We start from the raw sequence: 20,164 nt of genomic DNA, 5'->3' as shown, positions 1-20,164 counted from the left end.
TTTTTGTTTATCCCTTGCCGTTTTTATGCAGAAATGCAAGCTTAAGTTCTTTATTAAAAGTACTTGCTCGTTTCAAGTAAGTCGCGTTTCAACGAAACAGCACTATTAGTCAGACACGTCTGACGCGTTCATGTTCCTTTCACGTGCCGGAGTTGCCCCGTTCGTATCGTTGTGTGTATGTTGTGAGATTTACACACCTTTTCGACTTTATATAGATCAAAATGGTCAGCAGTGGTCAACCCAAGAAGGACCTGCTATGGTTCGACAAAGCCACTCACGATGATGCGGAACGCAAGCACTACGAGCGGCTTTCGCGGGGCTTCGCGACTCCATCTGCTACGCCGGCATCGTCCGTGGCCAGCGAGATCGCCAAGGCTAGGCAGCAGATTCAGAAATCGCTGCAGGCCGGAGGCGCGGGGGCTGGTGGCGATGTCATTTCCAAGGTCTCCGTCATCGAGCAGGAGAATGCTGAACTCAGGAAAATGTGCAGCGACATGTCAGAAGTCATCAAGAAACTGGAATCGCGTCTGTCAGCGCTGGAGCTGAAGGTGAATGGCTCTGCAGCACCTGCTGACACCAAGCTTGCCTCAGCTCCTGCTGCTGCTAAGGATGACGATGATGATGATGATGTGGACCTGTTTGGTAGTGATGATGAGGAAGAATCTGCAGAGGCAGAGCGTATCAAGGCTGAAAGGGTGGCTGCGTATGCTGCCAAAAAGTCTAAGAAGCCAGCCCTCATTGCCAAGTCCTCAGTGCTACTTGATGTGAAACCTTGGGATGATGAAACTGACATGGCAGAGTTGGAGAAGGTGGTGCGCACCATTGAGATGGATGGTCTCCTCTGGGGCGCAGGAAAGCTCGTACCTCTGGCCTTTGGCATCAAGAAGCTCACCATCATGTGCACAGTAGAAGATGACAAAGTCTCCATTGAAGAACTCACAGAGAAGATTGAGGAGTTTGAGGATTATGTCCAGAGTGTTGATGTTGCTGCCTTCAACAAGATTTAAAAAGCTGTGCCTGTGTCCTTACATAAAGTATGACTTGACCAGGCCTTTCATATCTATTTTGTGGTAAATCAATCAATTCCACTGGAAAGTTCAAAGTCTTTTGTAAAGCTGTTGATGCCATTGCAATAAAAATGTCAGTCATTGTGCATGTGCTGTTTGCTATTAGTTATACTTGCAGGAATGATTGATGGAAGTGACTGCATATATCAGAATGTATTTGGGGACACATTCACTATGTCTATTGACATCTGGCTTCCATGTATTTGCAGCTAACCTTTGCCTTTAGGTTATGTTCCTTTTCAACTTTCAAGCAGCAGTTAGACTGCAAGATAGGTACTACTAATTTTAATTGTTGTACAGCTTAAAGTGATGCCAGTGGACCAGTCATGAAATTGAATAGGTATGTCACAGTAAGACAGGTACCCATTGTCATAAGTACATCAGTGAGCCCTTTGGTTCATTTATTGGCAAACCTTAATGTCATCATTACAGTCAATAGTTTTACAGGTCATCCATGCAACACCATTTATATCACCTTCATGTGAACTATCCAGGTCATTGATGTCGTCTTCAAGTCACTGGAACAGTCTCCAGGTCACTGGAGCAGTCTCCAGGTCACTGGAACATTCTGCAGGTCACTGGAGCAGCCTCCAGGTCACTGGAGCAGTCTCCAGGTCACTGGAGCAGTCTCCAGGTCACTGGAGTCACTGGAGCAGTCTCCAGGTCACTGGAGTCACTGGAGCAGTCTCCAGGTCACTGGAGTCACTGGAGCAGCCTCCAGGTCATTGGAGCAGTCTCCAGGTCACTGGAGCAGTCTCCAGGTCACTGGAGCGGTCTCCAGGTCACTGGAGCAGTCTCCAGGTCACTGGAGCAGTCTCCAGGTCACTGGAACAGTCTGCAGGTCACTGGAGCAGTCTCCAGGTCACTGGAGTAATGTCCCGGTCACTGGAGTAATGTCCAGGTCACTGGAATGACCTCCAGGTTACTGGAACAGTCTTCAGGTCAATAGAGCTGACGCGCCACATCTCCAGGTCACTGGAATGAAATCACCAGTTACTTCAAGTGGACTATCCGGGGTACTGGAATAAACTGGGCTACTAGAGACTACGAGCCACTGCAGTTCAGATTCGCGGCATTTTCCAGGTTACAGAAGTTGACTGTCCAAGCCACTTGACTGTGTAGGTTCCTGTCTCAAATGTCAGTAAATCTAAATTCTCCACGATTTTTTTTTTCATTCACTTGGGTATGCAGAAAAACGATTTCTATAGTGTCAACTCAGAACCAAGATCCAATCTATGTCAGCCTAGATCATGATCCTTGGTCCGGGTCGGGTCAGTGGCCCTTCTTGGTTCTTCGTTTCTTGTGATCAGGCTAGGAGAATGCACAAGAAAGAAGTCCGATGCCTATAATCGCGTTAGTTTCTCCTCTTCCATACAAAGTATCACGGAAGTGATTGTTCGTATGGATTTTGGGGTAGGGGGTCATTTCGGTCTGACTGAACCATTTCAGGGCCGGAAAGATTATAAGAATCCAGAATCAGGGAGAGACGTTGGTCTGGGCGTGCACGTCCTAGAGAGTCACCGGGGCTGAGCCCGTCCGAATGGACAGGCCGACCAGACTAGGGGCCTAGTACTCTCTGCACCCGGCTACGGGTGTCGCTTCCCCTGGGAGCAGCGGTGCCGCTCCAAGGGAGCAGCCCGCATGAGATAAAGTTGCCTGTCCAGCCCGGAGCGAGGGTTGCGGCGTGAAGGACATAGGCGGCGGAACGGGAGGGCATCGGGGCACGGTGCCCCCCTTTGATTTTGGCATTTTAACACTAGCCCTATGGGCGTTGCATAGAAAGAATGGGACCAATTACCAAAATTCGGCAGTGCCCCCCCCCCCTTGATTGAAGGTGTTCCGCCGCTATCTGGTGAAGGATAAATCCTGAGGATGAAAACGAGGGACGGGTGATTTGTTTCGAAATTCGAGGACATTTTCTTCAAAGCTTCGTTAAAGAGGTTCATCCAGTAATCTCGGGTTCATCTATCGAGCTTTTCAATTTCAAATTTCATCGATCGGACCAAAGCCATCCACCAAAGCCATCGATTGGATTGGACTAGTATTATGACCGTGGATTGGACCAAGGTTGGACTGTCCAAAGCTCGGGATTACTTGTGCAGTCCTGACCTCTTTCGGCAATTTAGGACACTAGAGGTTGTGTCATTTATCGCTAGAAAAATAGAGATGAATTTTCCCTAACAATATTTTTATTTATACATGGATCTTGAATCCTTTCGTTGTTATTTTTTGGTGGAGCTATTTGAACAAACATATTATATTTGCATAAAAAAGAAAGCGAATCGCTTCTGTTTTTGCAAGATCAATTTACATATCTGAAAACTGTTTCTCTATCTCCGTGCACTTGGATACTGGGGCTTGGGTGGTGTTTTTTGGTGTCTGTGTTCTGCAAAATTTCCGAAAATGAACGCGCTCGCTCGCAGTAGCTCTATTGCAGCAGCGGTCAGGGCAACTACCCAAGTCATTCCCTCAGGTGCGACTGCAAATCCAGTTTTGGCTGAAAGGCTAATTGCCGCTCCTGCGCAGCCTAAGCTTTCTAGCCAGATTTTACGTAATGCAATTGCTCCCAAAACCGCACCAATTGCTTCTGTTGGACTTGGTGGTAAGCATTTTTTATTTTCCAGGATAATTTGAATTTAAGATATTCATAACATCATAATGTGTTTCAATGTGCTATTTCCCTCATGTCGTCGCCTGATGTCCTTTCCGAGTTTCAGGGGGTATTAGATCAGTATTTGGTGCTTTAAATGGCCTCAAATACATAAATAAGTTTATCTCTATCACTTATTGATTGTTGTATTTGTTCACTGTTGTATATGTTTGCAATGCTTGTTTATTTTACTTTGCAAATTTGTGAAACATTAAATCATATTCTATTCAATCTAACCGGAATCATAAAAATAATGCAGCTTTTAGCTACCTAATCATCATCATCATCATGCTGTATGCTGTTTCAAAATAGAATTAACTTACAAAATGTTACTTAGTTAAGTCAGCTAGTCACATTGTGAGCTAATCTGCCATACCAAGGCAAAAACTACAATGTGAGCTCAGAGTCTGACCTCACATAGTAGGCCTTGGCATGGCAGTAATGTGAGCTAGTCACATAACTAGCTCACAATAAGTACCTTCATTGGCTGATTAACTAGCAGTATGTAACTGTATCTCTGAATTTTAGATGACCAATCAACAGTCCTTTCAATAATGTCAAATTTCAATAAAATAACCAATTTTATTATAAGACTTGTGTAAATGAAATTATTGTAAAAATGAAACTGCTGGGATATGTACTAAGACCAGGCTGACATTTCCTTATCCAGAGTTACTTACAAAGATACTTTTGGCACTACAAAATCTAGGTCAATTACAATAGAACTTTGGGTACCTACATACATGGTGTGCAAGATGTGCCAATTAGTTCATAAATAAGTTCAGAAAATGGTCAAGTCAATTGGATGGCATATTTAAACACATCAGATGGTTATGGCTTGAAGTACCAATTGATCAAAATTGATCAGTCAAAGATCAATTAAATTTGATATAAGTTTTTTTTTTACTGCATATGACCATGTTCCTATGGTTCCATGTATTTTTTTTTTGTTGTACACTCTGACATAGTTACAGTCAGTGCACCCACTGCATTGTCAGTCTGATAGTGAACAATATACCAGATGTTTCTAACAGTTCACCTACCTTGGTACACTGTTTGTGCCTAGCTACAAAGTTGTACCTACCTAATAGTGAACAAGATACCAGATGTTTCTAACAGTTCACCTACCTTGGTACACTGCTTGTGCTTAGCTACAAAGATGTACCTACATAGGTACATCTTAGCTGTCAGCTTCACAGTATCTATATCATCTACATGGAGATCCTGACTACTCCAGCTTCACAGTATCTATATCATCTACATGGAGATCCTGACTACTCCAGTTTTCCCTGCACCTTGGAGAGTCTGGCAGTGTGCAAGCCTACCATCTGCCTGGTGTCCCCAGTTTCTGACAACCCCTGCCCCATGCCCCCAGTTTCTCACAACCCCTGCCCCCTGCTCACAGTTTCTGACCACCCCTGCCCATGCCCGCAGTGAGCTCCCAGGTACGATGCGCCCACACGGACCTGCAGGTGCCCGACTTCAGCGACTACCGGCGCAGCGCCACCACCGACCCGCGCGCGCGCGCCGAGGATTCGCGCGCCTCCCGTCAGAGCTTCTCCTACATCCTGGCCGGAGGTTAGCGGGGGATGAGTGGGTGAGGTCGGCTGGAGACATTCATAGACAGGACTTGGTGGGAGGTGAATGCTGTGGGAAATCACACTGTGCAAATGGGTTGAGTAGGTCAGGCAGCAGACTAGAAATATGAAGCACGGCTTACACTACAGTTTGTAGAATTCACAACAATCTCTTTCAAATATAACTTTCTCTGGGATAGGGGATAAATGTTTCATTTTTCGGACAATACATTAATGTGCGATCAAACATAAAAGTTTGCAAGTTTTATTCTTGCAAAATATTAGTTGAAGCTAGTTTGTCTTCGTATGAATGACGTCGCTGATGCAGACCTTGACCCCGTCCCCCTCCCCTCTGGCAGCTGGCAGTGTGGGCGCGGCGTACGGCGCCAAGTCTGTCGTGACCCACTTTGTGTCGTCACTCTCGGCCTCCGCTGACGTGCTGGCGCTGGCCAAGATTGAGATCAACCTCAACGACATCCCCGAGGGCAAGAACATCACCTTCAAGTGGCGCAACAAGCCGCTCTTCGTCCGCCACAGGTGGGTGGGGAGCCGTGGGCCGACGGTGTTTGATGAGACTTCTCCGAGGGGACTTATCGGTGGAAAGGACTGTACGAGTTGAGTTCCCGTGCTTGGGACCAAGGTTAAAGTTTTCTTCATCGTAATGCGGCCAAATTGGTGATGTGTATGTTCGTTTAAGCCTGGTTTGATTGACAATGCTAGTGTCTAATGGTTGTGTTGGGTCGCGAAATTGCCTCGCGATCCGCAACGGACTTGATCGTCATTCACACCAATTTCAACCTGACAGCACCCCTTAACCCCGCCCCGCCCCAGCCCGGTTCTGACCGTGTACTTACCGCTCGCCGCCGCAGGACCGCCGATGAGATCCAGACCGAGAAGAGCGTCAACCTGGCCACCCTGCGTGACCCGGAGCACGACGACGTGCGCGTGAAGCAGGACCGCTGGCTGGTGCTGGTAGGCGTCTGCACCCACCTGGGCTGCGTGCCGATCGCAAACTCCGGTACGTGACGCGCTATCGCCGGCATCGGTCAATTACAGTGGCCGGGTGTTAAAGCGCGTGTTGAAAAGGACTTAGCAAACTAGTGCAATGGTTGAGGAGTGGATTGAGGCGTGAACGTATTTAGAACGGTTTAAGAAATGCTTTTGGTAGCAGCGAGTAGACTCCCTGTGTGCAATTGAGTATGTTACGCACTGATAGTCTGACACGGTTTAATCTCTGTTATCTGACCCGCAACTCGAGAGCTTCGTTAATCCTGCGGCCCGATTCCCCCGCCGTGCTGACCGGGTTCGCTGTGCCCCCAGGCGAGTTTGGCGGCTACTATTGCCCCTGCCACGGCTCTCACTACGACGCTTCGGGCCGCATCCGCAAAGGACCGGCACCACTGAACCTGGAGGTACCCGAGTACACCTTCACCTCGGACGAGCTACTGGTGGTCGGCTAAGCCGGTCCCAGCCGGCCTGAGCTCGATTGAGCCGGTCTGGGCTCGACTGAGCCGGTCTGGGCTCGACTGAGCCGGTCTGGGCTCGACTGAGTTCGGCTGAGCTCGACTGAGTTCAGCTAAGCCGGTCTGTGTTCGGCTGAGTCGGCCGAACCACGGACCGGCTCTAGGATGATAATGTCGGCGTGCAGAGGCGTCGGGTGTAAATGTGAATACTGGCGAATACAGGTCTATCTATAGGAGGAATGGCGTTTGTGGGGTCAATGTGCAAGCAATTTGCATTCGACAGTGTTGTTTCGGTCGTTTGGCGGAAGTTCTGAACGTGTGGATGTGCGAAGACGATGGATTGGCTTTACGACTGGTGTTCCGGAGGGCAGCGTAAGGCATTTTCAGTATGCAAAACACGAGTTGTACATTGTTTATTGCTCATTTATTAGCCTAATCGCGGTGGCCACACTTTTTTGGCATTAATTGTCGGTAACAACAATGCATGATTCAACCGATTTGCCCAGCGTTCACCTAGCACCCGCTCTTGCATCCCGCACTAACGCTCGAAAAATGCCCTGATCAGAAAGCATTCGAATAACACCCCGATATGTTTGCATTGCATCATAATCACTGGGGACTAGCCCGCCAATCATATTCACCGCCGAGTATTTGCTAAATCACTGGCCCAACACCCCGCACAGCGAATCCCCAATCGATGTTGAGCGGGTCGACCAAACACTCCGGCCAATCCTTACGTAAGCACCGGGTTACATAACTGTTGAACCGGCGGGTCCTCGCGCAACGATCGTCGACCCTTTGCTACGCACATACGCCGCGAATGACTCACACAACAGACGCAACGACGCCACAGCGCTCAGGGCTGCCAAATCGAGCGCTGCCAAATATAGGTCACCTATCTCCTGTCTACCCTGTCGCTCAATCCGCAACAATAATATGGCAAGCTTCCACCCAGTCTTAGGATTGCTTTGTGCAATCCTTGGATTGCTAGGATTGCTGCACGTGAAACAGGCATCCGCTGAGTTTACACTACTTTTGTCGCCAAGCCGACCGCCATTCATCTTACAGTTTGTAAGCTGAATGGCGAAAGCCTCTCAGCACGCCCACGCATATCCCATGGATCGCTCATACACATGTCATGATTATTTTGCGATGAGCATTCAGGTTTTCACATACGAAGACGTTTCAAACATAGTATAATTTGCCCGTTTTATCAAAATTACATGCACATTACTAACAAACGCGATTCTGACTTTGAAAAGCTACTAGCAAAATTACCTAAACAGATATACCCCCATAGATATTGGCACAATCACTATCGTTACCCATCACGGCCAATCAATGCCCGAATCACTCATAGAATTCGATGTAACGATTCCAGTCATTCTGCTCGGGAGTACACAAGATATCAAGACTGTAATTAACTGACGTTGACAAAAAGGGACAGTAGATTACGGCACCTATCACGAGCAGCCGCCACGAACGCTTGCGATCAATGCACGTTTGTTACAGCCAAATATTGCTGCCATCTGCTGTGTGTAAGAGGATAAGCTCGGCTCCAAATAATTCACAAATACAAAACATCTACCACCTAGCCACATGTACCGTCGCAGGGTGACTCCAAATGGTTTCCTGACATTCCAGCACATAACTAGTTGAAGTCGTTCATTTCATTATTGAAGCCAGTAGACATAATTGCCACATGGTACGTAAAGCGCCCTCGCCAGGAACCAAATAGAAATAGAGCATCTGGTCATCAGACTCTGTGACTATGGCCATGAGTGAGATGCATCAAAACGTAAAACAATCAAACCGGGAATGTGCGTAGAAATGCCTCTGAAAACCTAGTCCATCGATCACACTTTGATCATCCACATCGCTAGCCCAAACAATCATCGATATTCAGATCAAACCCCTGATTCTAGACGGCACGTCAATAATTTGTAACAAAGACGTCACCAAAGCTCACTACTGCACCGCCCAGCAACAACTATCACTCTAACTAACCAAACATCTACGCCCCTCACACAGCAGAGTCTATGGTAGACTCCCACTCTCACCGTCTCCTACAACCCAACGTCTACCCGCATGTCTTCCCACGTGCCGCGGATCGGCAGACACCCCCGCTGACAGACCTACTCGGCGGCGATATCTTGTCGCTCGATGATGTAGTCGTGGTAGTACATCATGATGGCCATAGGCTGGCCGATGATGAGTGACAGCCACACCAGCACGTTACCCAGGCGAGGGGAGAACCGCTTCCGTACGAATACGGTCAGCGTGTCCAGCGGGATCTGTGGGGACACAGGCGCACAGTTAGTGTTTATTTACCATCCGATACCAATTAAGTTTTCTGCTAGCAGTCAGTACCATTGGATAGCAAAGTCGATAACTCATCCACCAGCTCCCCATCTCATAATTATCTTAAAATGCATTGACCAGAAAATACTGAAACTCTATAATGCCTCAGTAACTGACGTCTGGCCGTTCACGCACTCAAGTACCCCTCCAAAAAGTTGAGTCAATAACCTACAAATGTCACCTAACGTAATTCTTGACCACGTCAGCTCTGTTTACTAAAGAAACCAGGCGACCCCCACTGCTCCCTTCAGGCGACGGCTCCTTCCGCACCCTCGCCCTCCCCGGCTCACCTGTGCCATCATGCCGAGGAAGGCCCAGACTCTAAGGAGCCTCAGCGGCGCCGCCACCAGGTACTCGTGCAGAAAGGCCGACAGGAAGAACACCGCCACGGCCGCCGAGAACTTGCTGAACCGGTGTCGCAGCAGCGGCAGGTAAATGTGCCTGAAAAACACGGACACATTGAATGTGACGTGCATGATGGCAAGGTAAAGGCCAGGGTTGATTCTGAAGGGAGAGTGCAGATGGTTCGACACAAATGACATGTAATGACGCGAAACGCGTTATCGGTGACAATGATGCTGAAATTCACTCAAACAAAGTTTCTAATCCTGAATCGTTCGGCCTAGCTCCGGTAAACGTTGGTAAGGGATATCAGTGAAAAACGTAGGGAATAGCAACTTCAAAACTTGTATTAACGTACAACATATAAAATCGCCTATTTGGCCCACAGAAATGGACAAAGCTGCGAATTAAATTAAGAGGTTCGTAACAGACAGCATCTACGCGGTAGGTGAAATATGAAGTTAGGACAGCCGGGCCTACCTCATGGCGAAGCGGTGCACGGGCAGGTTCCAGGTCCTCCAGAAGGTGTTGATGTCGGGCGCGTTCCACCAGTCCAGGTAGAAGCGGCGGTCTCCGAACTGAGTCAGCTCGCCGATCAGGTTCAGGTACGAGTGGAAGATGAGGTAGAAGCTGACGATCCACAGCAGGTGGTTGGGAATGGCCAGCTTCAGCAGACGCTCCGTGGTGTGGGTGATGTCCATTTTCTGTGAGACAGGAGACGCGACGAGGTGGTCAGGGGTAGGGGAGGTGAGGCGATGGCTGATTGAACACTGGCTTGCACTGAGCGCTGGCAAGAGATGGCGCCGATGTTCTGTAGAAAACGTGGTAGGTCTCCACGCCCTTCGGCCTCCTTCACGGCAGTTCTTACGATGAGAATCAAAGTCGACAAATATCAGCTATTATGGTGAAACATTCAGAAGGGTTCAAATGTTTGATTACGTCGTCAGACCAGCATCATCCATAAGGACCACAGGACAGTATCAGGCGGGACTTTGGCCGGTATCCAGTGTTTAGTAAGAAGGTTTGGGCCGTGATGGCTATATGTCGGGAGGGCGGCGTAACCACTGACCGAGAAGGGTTCCAGCGAGTTTCGGACGCTGGGTATGATCCACTGCTGGAACAGCGCCACCATCATGTTGATGCCCACGATCAGTTCCAGCACGCGCCGCGCCAGGAACCTGCCGGGAGGAAACAGAACACGGTATTTAGGCCTGCATTCTATAAGCTGGAATTTTGGGGTAGGTTGTTTCGGAGAGAGGGAAGCTCTGCCACGCATAAAGAACATGTTAACTTCCTCAGGTCTGTCGCAACTCGCACCAGTATTATACGTAAACGAAGCCACTACACGTGACCCTTTACCGACTTGAGTTTGAAGAAGTAACCAATAGAGCCGGCTGCGACACAGTCGTACTAGAATATAAACGAATTGCAAATTTTGTCATTCATCTTTTGATTCATCTGAGGAGTTGGAGATTTAAAATATGTTGATAACCATTAAGATTGTCCTCATGAGGCTTTCCAGTTTAAAAAAGCAATAACTATAGCCTGCATGTATAGTTTTCACTTTTCAGTACCAAATTGTGCAGAAGTTTTCGTCATTACGCAGAGCGATTCGGTAAAAGTAGGGAACCGTATGCATAAAGTGGGCGTCAAATCCAGATAGAGAGAGCTGGTGGACCACTGACCAGATGCGCAGTCGGTCCGAGCGCGGGAAGTTGAGTTCGTAGCACAGCGTGGGCGCCATCAGGTAGTAGTAGAGGTCAAACAGGTTCAGGTTGTCCGGGTAGTGGACCAGCTTCCTGATAGCCACCCCTTCAGGAGCGGAATCCACCTCGGTTCGATCAGAGGCCGGCGGGTTGAGAGACTCCACTGGAATCGGTAGACAATAGGTCAGAAGAGCTAGTAAAGCAGGACGTTGTGTGGCAGGCTCCACTGGAATCGGTAGATACTCGGTGAGAAAGCCCACTTATGCAGTACCTACATGGCGTGTGAGACTACAAAGGAAGGATGCCGGTGATATAGTTGATTAGGGTACATTGCAAAAGGAACACGTATCGATTCCAACTCAACTACATGCTAAAAAGCCTTTGAACAATAACTCAAAGGCAGTGACTCTCATGATTACTTATCAAGTAACTAAGGGCAACACTTTATTTTTAATCCAATCACCAATACCCACGCACAATGAATTTCACATTTGATTGATCGTCAACTAATCAGCACAGCAAACCGCCCGGCTCGAACGAGCATACCCTTACTCACTGGACTTGCTGTAGGAGAGGCTTCGTCGACGCTGGGTGCCGCCTCTATCCCGGCGACACCACGAATTGACATGGGCATAGCTGGCCAGCTTCAGGGAGAGAACCACGCAGCACCAGCAGACGCAGGTCAGACCCACTGGACGGGGAGAGACGGGAGGTCAGAGGTGCTGCAGGGTCAGGGGTCAGCGGTGGTAAGGGGTCAGAGGTCAGCCGCCGGGTGGGTGAAGGCTCAGAGGTCGTCGCCCAGGCGGTAATGAAGGGTCAGCGGTAAAGGGGCCTCAGCAGCGACACATTGTTAGGTGTCGGCACACAGTTAGGTGATGGCACACAGTGTAGATTTGTAGACAAATCTGATCATGAATACCAGTAAAATTGTACTGCCTCATATACAATATTGCAAAGAGACAATGTCCACGTCGTTTGATTTCAATGCAGCGGCTGGTTAATTACCCAGTGGGACTGCTTCCAGGTAGGTGACGACGACGTGCGGCACCATCAGGATCATGATGATGTTGACGATCTGCAGGAAGACGCCGAAGCTGGGCCGGATGACCGACTGCAAACGGGTCACGTCGAGGTCACGTGATCCGGCAAAAAAACTGTGTACTGCCCGTTAGATGTTGCTACCGCATATATTATCAATAGAAAAACGCAATGCTCGAATAGTGTTTGTCTGATTTCCAAACAACCTGCGGTTATCAGCTAGCTCATGACCTAAACCGTTTCTAAAACGCACTGAAACCAGGAAAAGACGTTCTATTAGGTACTTATGCCGTTCTTAAGCACTGTTGAGTCGAAGGATATGAAAAATACGGCCTTGGAGATGTTCATTACCTAAGGAGAAAATGATTACTTAACAAGTCCTATTTATTGCCTCCTTCCACATACAGCTCATGAAGCACATAAATGAAGCACAAAAACCAAACTGTAAAAATCACGCCAACAATTAAAACATGTTTTAATTAATGTACAAAAGAAAAGGTATATTGCAGTGTGGTACGACACATCCAAAGCAAATGTCTAATATGATAGAAAAAGGAAGAAAACAGACATTTCGTTTACGCATAATGTACAAAAGATAAAGAAGAAAACATCAGTAGAAAAAACACGGGAGGAGAGTAGGACCAATAAAAGGCCACAACACGACACGCCCATATGTCATTTTTTACGAGAAAACACCCTTGAGTTCCATCGTTGCGACAACGCATCGAGAAAAAAAATGTCGATATTAAATACATCTTCCGGAGTAGCAGAAACGAAAAATCACAAACATTTGATACCTTTAGCAAAGAAAATGGAACGTTATATCATCAAAAAGTATTGTGAAAAATGTAACCACTAGGATTGTCATCATTGCGGCCGAACTAACTTATATATTTCATAAACTTCTTATAGTTTCCATTGACATGAGTAACTGTGACATATACACCACTTAAGAAGGCAAACCTCAGGGCACCGCAAACCTGCCACTGTTCAAGTGGCATTCGCACACGCTGCCCACACCCGCGGTTCTGCTCATCAGCCGGGCCGGAAGGGGCCATCCGCCCTGACGCGGCAGTTGGTAGGTATAACATCGGACCGCGACCAGGAGCCACCACACCACCGACACTCACCCGTGCGAGCAGTTTCTCTATGGCCAGCGCCGCCCACGCGTGGACCTGCAGGTCTGAGCGGCGGCACGGGCACGCGCCGAGCAGGGCACACAGACGGGGAGGCGTTAGGGCATGCCGGAGGGGTGCACAGTGCTGCGGTCTGGGATCGGCGGAGATTCTACGTGCGGAGAGAGACAGAAGAGACTAGCGAGAACAGCGGAGAGACTGAAGACGTGTAACAATGCGGGCATGCAGCTAGCAAACACATCGCTTACTCAACGCATATCATTATTTCTAGCCTAAATCATAACCGGAAAATGTGTGTAAAAAAATGCAAACACACACGCTATTCATAGACAACTGTCAAGGACTATTTGCGAGTCAAAACTAAATAAAATCTACCAAAAAAATAAAAAAAAATATAATGAAAGGCCACTGGCGTTTATTACAGTTGCGTTTAAAGAAAATATTTTGAACACACACACACAGCTCTAGGAACGTTCTGGCATAAAGTGCGGCACTCTATCAGTACGCAGCCGGGTGTTTACTTACAGATGAGAACCATGAGCGATGGGTAGCGGTCGCCGAAGCGGAAAGGGCCTCCGTTCAGCGTGTAGAACCACTGTGGCGGGTCCACCAGGAGACCGTACCTGGCGGAGAGACACCGGTCCGTGAGATTCAAGTCACCCCGCATAAATGCATCATAAGAACGGATATTTTATAGTGACGAGCTGTGAAGATGGGCAGTGAGAATACACCATGATACGTACTTGCGAATGTTTTCCAGCATCAGCCTCGCGCCTCCCAGGAAAAGAAGAGTGAAGCCCCAGTTGACAAAACCTGCAAGCAGTATTTGTAAATACAAGAGCGTCAGTGACTTACTCAAAAACAAAAGTTCGTTCATTTTCGAGTACCTAATCAAGACAACCAAAGCTGCTGCAGATTTTATTGATCACTAGGCAGTAGGCAGCAATCACGAAGGCGTTTCATAATTAGTTTCCACACTATCAACACATATTCCTCTCCCCAGCGACTAGTGAGTTCAAAGGGCAGTGTCGCACATTTTCTGCCGAATCGTCTTACCGCCATACTCCGTAAACCCTGCCCTCCAGGACAGCAGCGAGTCGCCGTGTTTGTGTATTCTGAAAACAAAGACCGCCCGTCACCACCACACGCGCCAACAGTCAGAGGGCAGTGGCCACAACGCGACGGCAGACACGTGAATGCTAATCGGTGATGATAAACTTGAAATCGCTGCAAAGTCTGACAGTGTACTGAAGAAAAAAAAACAGAGTGCCAGGGCCCAGGAGATTATGTTCGAACTTCGGAGATAAGTTTTGATATGAACACACTACAAGCATCAGAAGAACTGGATACCATTGAATCATTTCAATTTCCAGTACAGTTTGAGGCTATTTGGCATTTTCCCGTTAACTTTCATATCACCCAAGCGTCAAGGGGAAACTAGGTAAGTGTAAAGAACTGTAGCCAGCTCTGTAAACCCACGAACTGCAACTTGTAGATACGCCTTAACAAGTCTGTTTCATCACAAAACGGTCGTCGGTCATTTTGATATCTGTTTCGAAACAAAACCGTAGACCTGAAATCATATCCAGCTATGTAATTCCGAAGGGACGACATAATTCAGGAGAGCCCGTGCGAGAAGATGACTTTTGATAGAAACCACCAGTCCTCATCTAGCTCATCTCGATCAAAAGTTGTGACTCCTCTTGCCAATAAATGCGCGTAAAATAGGAAATATTGACCTTTGACAGCAAAACGTGTCGATCCCACTTTTGGTTTGACAATAAAAAGGATCAAAGTACTTCTGTGATGAATCTGGACACATTTTCATACGAGGTAACAAAGAATGTGCCAGAGTTAGCCGGAGTCAACAGTTTTGGACGGAGTCTCGGGTAACGTCGCATCGGAACGTCGGAAAAACGACGACGGGGTAGGAAACGACGAAATCTGACGGACTCCGACTTTCGAGTTGAAGGCAGTTGTTTCAAGTTAATGGTGTTTTTCCTCGCCCGTTAATGGTGTTTTTCCAGCCGTGAACGTATAAGGGGGAGGGGTCCGTTGGACCCCCCCCCCCTTGCCGTTTCGCCCCTGATCGAGCTAGAGCTTCGCGGAAAAAAACGAGCGTGTTGCCCGTAAAGAGAGGAAGCCGACGATACCCAATTTTAAGGTCCTAGTTCATTGGTTGACCTTCCAGGTCAGGTCAATGACCCAAAAGTCGGGAAAATCGGGACCTGTTAGAACGTCGTAAAGTGTGGCTGCTAGGGGTTTTCCGGGGTGCTGATCACGAATATCATATTAGTTTTGATCACAGATGATGTCTTTATGCATTTAGGCCAGGTCGGGTCAGGTCAGGTCAACCAGTAGGGGTCCTGCCACAGCTTCGTAACATGTTACGAATGCACCAAAACTACTTCGTAAATATCCATATGGTTGCTAAATTTGAATTCAGCTCCAAAAACTGGCCGAGAAACATGTAAAGCTCGAAAAAGTGAACCGAGGCCATCAAAGGTCAATGACCTGACCTGACCTTCAGGTGACCTTGACACCCACCCTTATGCATGGGACGAACATCATTTCACATGTCTGAACGTTTGAAACCACGAAAAGACTGCAAACGCGCGGCTAATGCGAGCCGACATACGCCGAATCGCGATTCCGGCCAAACATGGTCTCGAAAAGTAGGTCACAGGTCAAAGGTCATTTGGGTCAGGGTCATGAAATTTTCAGGGTAGGTGTGAAATTGATCAACTCGAGGGTACTGAAAGTTTCGTCGAGATCGGCCGCTTTTTACGCGAGTTATTCGCGAAAAACCAAGGGGGGTCTCCGTTAGACTATACGGGCGAGGGTTAACTCCGACCGAGTACTCTCATGGTTAGCTCCGACTGAATACAGCTGCGCTTACGGCTAGTTTCGACTGCATAATACAGCTGTGTTCACGGTTATCTCTGACCGAGAACAGCCGCACGCACGGTTAACTCTGACCGAGTACATCCGCACGTGCAGAAGCACCCACGGGTATTTTCGACCAAGTGCAGCCGACCTCACGGGTATTTTTGACCGAGTACAGCCGCACTCACGGCGATACCTTACTCACGGGTGGTCCGGCTGGCTGTGTCGGATTTTCTGCTCGGTCTGGGTGATGTCCTCGGCACGGCCCATGGAGGTGGTACGTCGCAGTCGCGGTCGGGGACCGCCCCCGCCCCCGCCACCGCCGCCGCCGCGGTCACCGGATGGCTCCGTCCTGCCGTGGCTGCGATTGTGACCAGCCATGTCTGTACCAACAGAAATAGGATGGTCAATCTCCATTCTCCAGGGCTTGAAACATACACATTCATTTCAATGTCAACTTCATCTTGTCACAACTCTCATATATTGTATGTATATCATGTATTATACATATAGGGACACCAGGAATGCCACAAAAAAGCAGTGGAACCAGGAATAACTTGGAGAAAGTAGTGTGTGGTATTAAAAAAAAAAGGAAAACTATTTCTTGAATGTATACTGGATTCACTGTTATATTGGAGGAAAAAAACTGGACATCAGAGAGACTATTAAAAAGTTCCTTGAATCATATGTCAAATACATGATCATTGCTCATACAGCTACAACTCTTTTAGCTCATGTGTGTTGGTGCCTACTGCCTATTGGAGCAGCATGATGTGAGCAAATGTTTTATTGAAACATGGCGACTGTGAACTGTAAAGAAGTGGAAGCTTTTTAACAACCCTCTGATCACAAAATAGAACTGAGAAATAAAAAAGAGAATTTTTCCCCAAGGGGCATAGGACAGTTGGACTAGACATATACTGAAATAATTATTGTGATGTTGAGATCAAAGATGCACCTTGCACAGTGTATGTAGAACATATATGTATTCACTGACACTAATGGCTGCATTGCAAGCTCCTGTTGAAAGGCACAGTTTCAAAATGAAAACAAATGAAAAAAGCAGCCTGAAATGAGTCAAACTCAAAATGAAAATTTTGGAAGTATGTGAGCACTGACTGACAACAATGTAAATACCCATAATGTTACAAGTTTCACAATGAAAAGAAGAGGCACAACACATGTGTTTCAAAATTATTGCTTTCATACAGATAGGAAGTCATATCAATAGGAACATCCCAATTCCCCAGCACAACATTGACATGGATAGAAAAAAATATTCTGGTGTTTCCATTCAATATCAGAGAAAAATAGCTTCAAATGTTCAGCACCATTGAACTGAGAAGCGTTCTCATCTTCGCAAATCAATCCCACATAATGTGAGTGTGCGTACCTACTCACATAACACACATAAACACACATCAAATCAATAGAAACATTTATAAAGAAAATAATGCTCAAAAATGATTATACTAGTTCAATGTGATAAAACATGTCAATGTCTCAGTAAAAGCAGCTCTTGCTTTCCACTTTTTTTGCAACTCAAACTGCTTTTTACTTTATACCTACCATTACAATTATGCTTGGATGTTAACTGTATTTTTTACATTGACAGTGCAAATTAATAAAAATATTGATCAACATCCAATATTACCATTTACCTAAAGGAAAATAATATACAAAGATCACTTACCTATCAATTATCAGATCAAAACTGCAATCGAGTTTATCCTCACGTCACTGCCTGGGCTCGTGATGGTGAGGCACGACGTTTTGCACTGTATTTTTCACAGTGTAGTGAAGATTTCCGGCAGGAAGTGCCCCACCCACCGCCCTCCTACTGACCACGATGAGACAGATAAAAAGATCTCGAGCCCCGGTATGTGACGAGGCCGGCCGCACTCGAGTCAGAGGGCAGAGATCGAGGTCATCGCATCGGCATATCAGGTTTGTTTACGCAAGTAGCGCTTCCGGCAAGGTCATTTGGCTGCGTCGGAAACATCTCAGCTGCGTCATTGCTGTATATAGATTCTGTCTAAAGAACTGCTATTACCAAAACAAGAAAGAGCCCTATTTCACTGCTAATCTAGAAATGTCATATTTAGAAAGAAACCGTCAGTGATCAGATCTTCAAAAAGTATACCATTAAACTTTTTACCGGTTTTATTCATGATTCTGAATATGGTGACTTCAAGTGACCTGAATGACTGGTGAAAATGTTGTGGTGGTTAGTGGTAGCTTATTGAAGGAAGTACGTACCTAGAGGAGTTGTTTCACATCTCTTCTACCCCCTTTACTTTTACCTACGTATTTTTTACATTTTTCATGCCTAGCCTTTTTTTACATAGCCTTGGTTTACATAGCCTTGCCCTATACCAGCCCTATAGGTACCAACTGCTCGCTCTCTTTATACGAAATAGACAAGTAGAGTTGTTTCACGACTCTTCTCCTATTCATAGTCACCGTGTCTTCTCCTATAAGGAATAGGTAATTGGCGAAGGTTTGTTCTACTGTGACAACTTTGACAAGTCTGAACTGACTACCCGTGCTCTTGGCTGCATTATTGAATTCAATAATCAATATTTAAAGTTTTATTTTGAAACAAGTGGGCTTACCTATCAGCCGGACTTTGAAAAAAGGTGAACTCTGGTGACCTTTCACGGTGACCCCGATTCCCATATTACGTTTCACGCATAGCCAGGCGGCGGAACGGGGAGGGCACCGGGGCACCGGGGCCCCTTTGATTTACGCATTTCAACATTAGCTGGGCCCTATGGGCGTTGCATGGAAAGAATTGGACGGAAAGTCGGTGGTGCCTCCCCCCTTACTTGAACGTGTTCCGCCGCCACTGGTTTCACGTATTACATTTTTTTTTTTTATCACGTTGCAGAGACAAAAATCCTGTGTGGGGCGAAGGGGTTAGAATCCCAGCTGAACTGAACTCCATACCAGCGATCTCGCCCAGGGGTCAGAGGCCAGAGGGATCAAATTCCAGAATGCCATTGCCGGCTATGAGAGTCGCACTGGCGGATCCAGCTCAGAGTTTTGGGAGGGGCAAACCATAACAACAAAGTGGTTCTTACTTCTTTTCATGCACTGTCTATAGGCGTCCCAGTAAACATGCCGACGTCGGCCCGACGTCGGCCGACGTCGGGGTGACGTCGGCAACTCGGCATCGGCATGCCGACGTCGGCCCGACGTCGGTCCAACCTCGGCACGACGTCGGCTGGATGTCGGATATGCCCGCATGTTCTGACGTCCAGCCGAGGTCCAGCCGACGTCGGGCCGACGTCGGACCGAGATCAATTGCTGAGGTCCAGTCGACGTCGGGCCGACGTCGGGGCGACGTCGGACCGACATCGGCCGCTGTTTTGACCGTTAAAATAATATAAAATACATGTTTCATGTTTCATAAAGAGCTTCTGTATTCAAAATATCCTCAGGAAACTCAAATCTTCCTCCACGCCGCAACCCCCTGATCCGGACTGGACGGGAAACTTTATCCCATTTGGGATTGCCCGTAAGCCGAGCTCGCCCGTAGCCGGGTGCGGTGAGTGCTTGGGGGCTGCTCGGCCTATCCTTTGGTCAGGCTCAGCCCCGGCAACTCACCAGGGCCGGGCCCAGTTCATATAGAAAGGCCAGTCGGCAAGTGTCACTTTGCCAAAGTGCCACTTATCAAAGGGACACTTTGGGAAACGTTGGTGCAGGTGTGTAAGAGTGGCTATATGAATCCATTGTGGGGTCGCCCTTTCCAATAAGTGTCACGTAACAGCAATGGGACCAGGGACTCTACATGAACTGGACCCAGGGTGCTCGCCAAGAAGATCAATGTCTCCATCCTATCGCAATGCTTAGCCGCAATCACCTCTTTTTGTTGTTTAAATGGTAAGTAGTTTTTGAAATTATCCGATAAAAATCTAAAATTGATACCATATGAA

The 20,164-nt window shown here is 47.4% G+C and overlaps 3 protein-coding genes across 4 annotated transcripts; 2 read left to right on the top strand and 1 right to left on the bottom strand.

The window, feature by feature from the left end:
- Positions 1 to 113: 113 nt before the first annotated feature.
- On the top strand, positions 114 to 1,155 carry LOC122390675 (elongation factor 1-delta-like). The gene has a single exon (XM_043383841.1). It carries the CDS (start codon positions 222 to 224, stop codon positions 1,005 to 1,007), a length of 786 nt encoding a protein of 261 aa, XP_043239776.1. The 5' UTR covers positions 114 to 221; the 3' UTR covers positions 1,008 to 1,155.
- A 2,075-nt stretch (positions 1,156 to 3,230) lies between these two features.
- LOC122390673 (cytochrome b-c1 complex subunit Rieske, mitochondrial-like) lies at positions 3,231 to 6,993 on the top strand. Of its 2 annotated transcripts, none has more exons than XM_043383838.1 (5): positions 3,231 to 3,669; positions 5,152 to 5,295; positions 5,654 to 5,831; positions 6,164 to 6,312; positions 6,615 to 6,993. In XM_043383838.1, the coding sequence occupies exons 1-5, from the start codon at positions 3,471 to 3,473 to the stop codon at positions 6,752 to 6,754; spliced, it is 810 nt and encodes a 269-aa protein (XP_043239773.1). In that variant the 5' UTR covers positions 3,231 to 3,470; the 3' UTR covers positions 6,755 to 6,993. The 2 variants fall into 2 exon arrangements, with proteins under 2 accessions (XP_043239773.1, XP_043239774.1); XM_043383839.1 differs by having other exon boundaries at positions 3,381 to 3,540.
- A 169-nt stretch (positions 6,994 to 7,162) lies between these two features.
- Positions 7,163 to 18,188, bottom strand: LOC122390672 (diacylglycerol O-acyltransferase 1-like). Its single transcript, XM_043383837.1, has 13 exons — positions 17,920 to 18,188; positions 16,432 to 16,609; positions 14,397 to 14,455; positions 14,084 to 14,153; positions 13,866 to 13,963; positions 13,335 to 13,387; positions 12,172 to 12,277; positions 11,723 to 11,857; positions 11,146 to 11,329; positions 10,530 to 10,638; positions 9,941 to 10,164; positions 9,409 to 9,559; positions 7,163 to 9,051 (listed from the first exon to the last, which is right to left on the bottom strand). Exons 2-13 carry the CDS (start codon positions 16,605 to 16,607, stop codon positions 8,893 to 8,895), a joined length of 1,524 nt encoding a protein of 507 aa, XP_043239772.1. The 5' UTR covers positions 16,608 to 16,609; positions 17,920 to 18,188; the 3' UTR covers positions 7,163 to 8,892.
- Positions 18,189 to 20,164: the final 1,976 nt, after the last annotated feature.

This window comes from Amphibalanus amphitrite, unplaced genomic scaffold (assembly GCF_019059575.1).
Source record: "Amphibalanus amphitrite isolate SeventyFive unplaced genomic scaffold, NRLGWU_Aamphi_draft 000405F_arrow, whole genome shotgun sequence".
NCBI classification, from domain to species: Eukaryota; Metazoa; Arthropoda; class Thecostraca; order Balanomorpha; family Balanidae; genus Amphibalanus; species Amphibalanus amphitrite.
The sequence above is the reverse complement of the archived record's forward strand: the minus strand, read 5'-3'. Positions and strand labels throughout refer to the sequence as shown.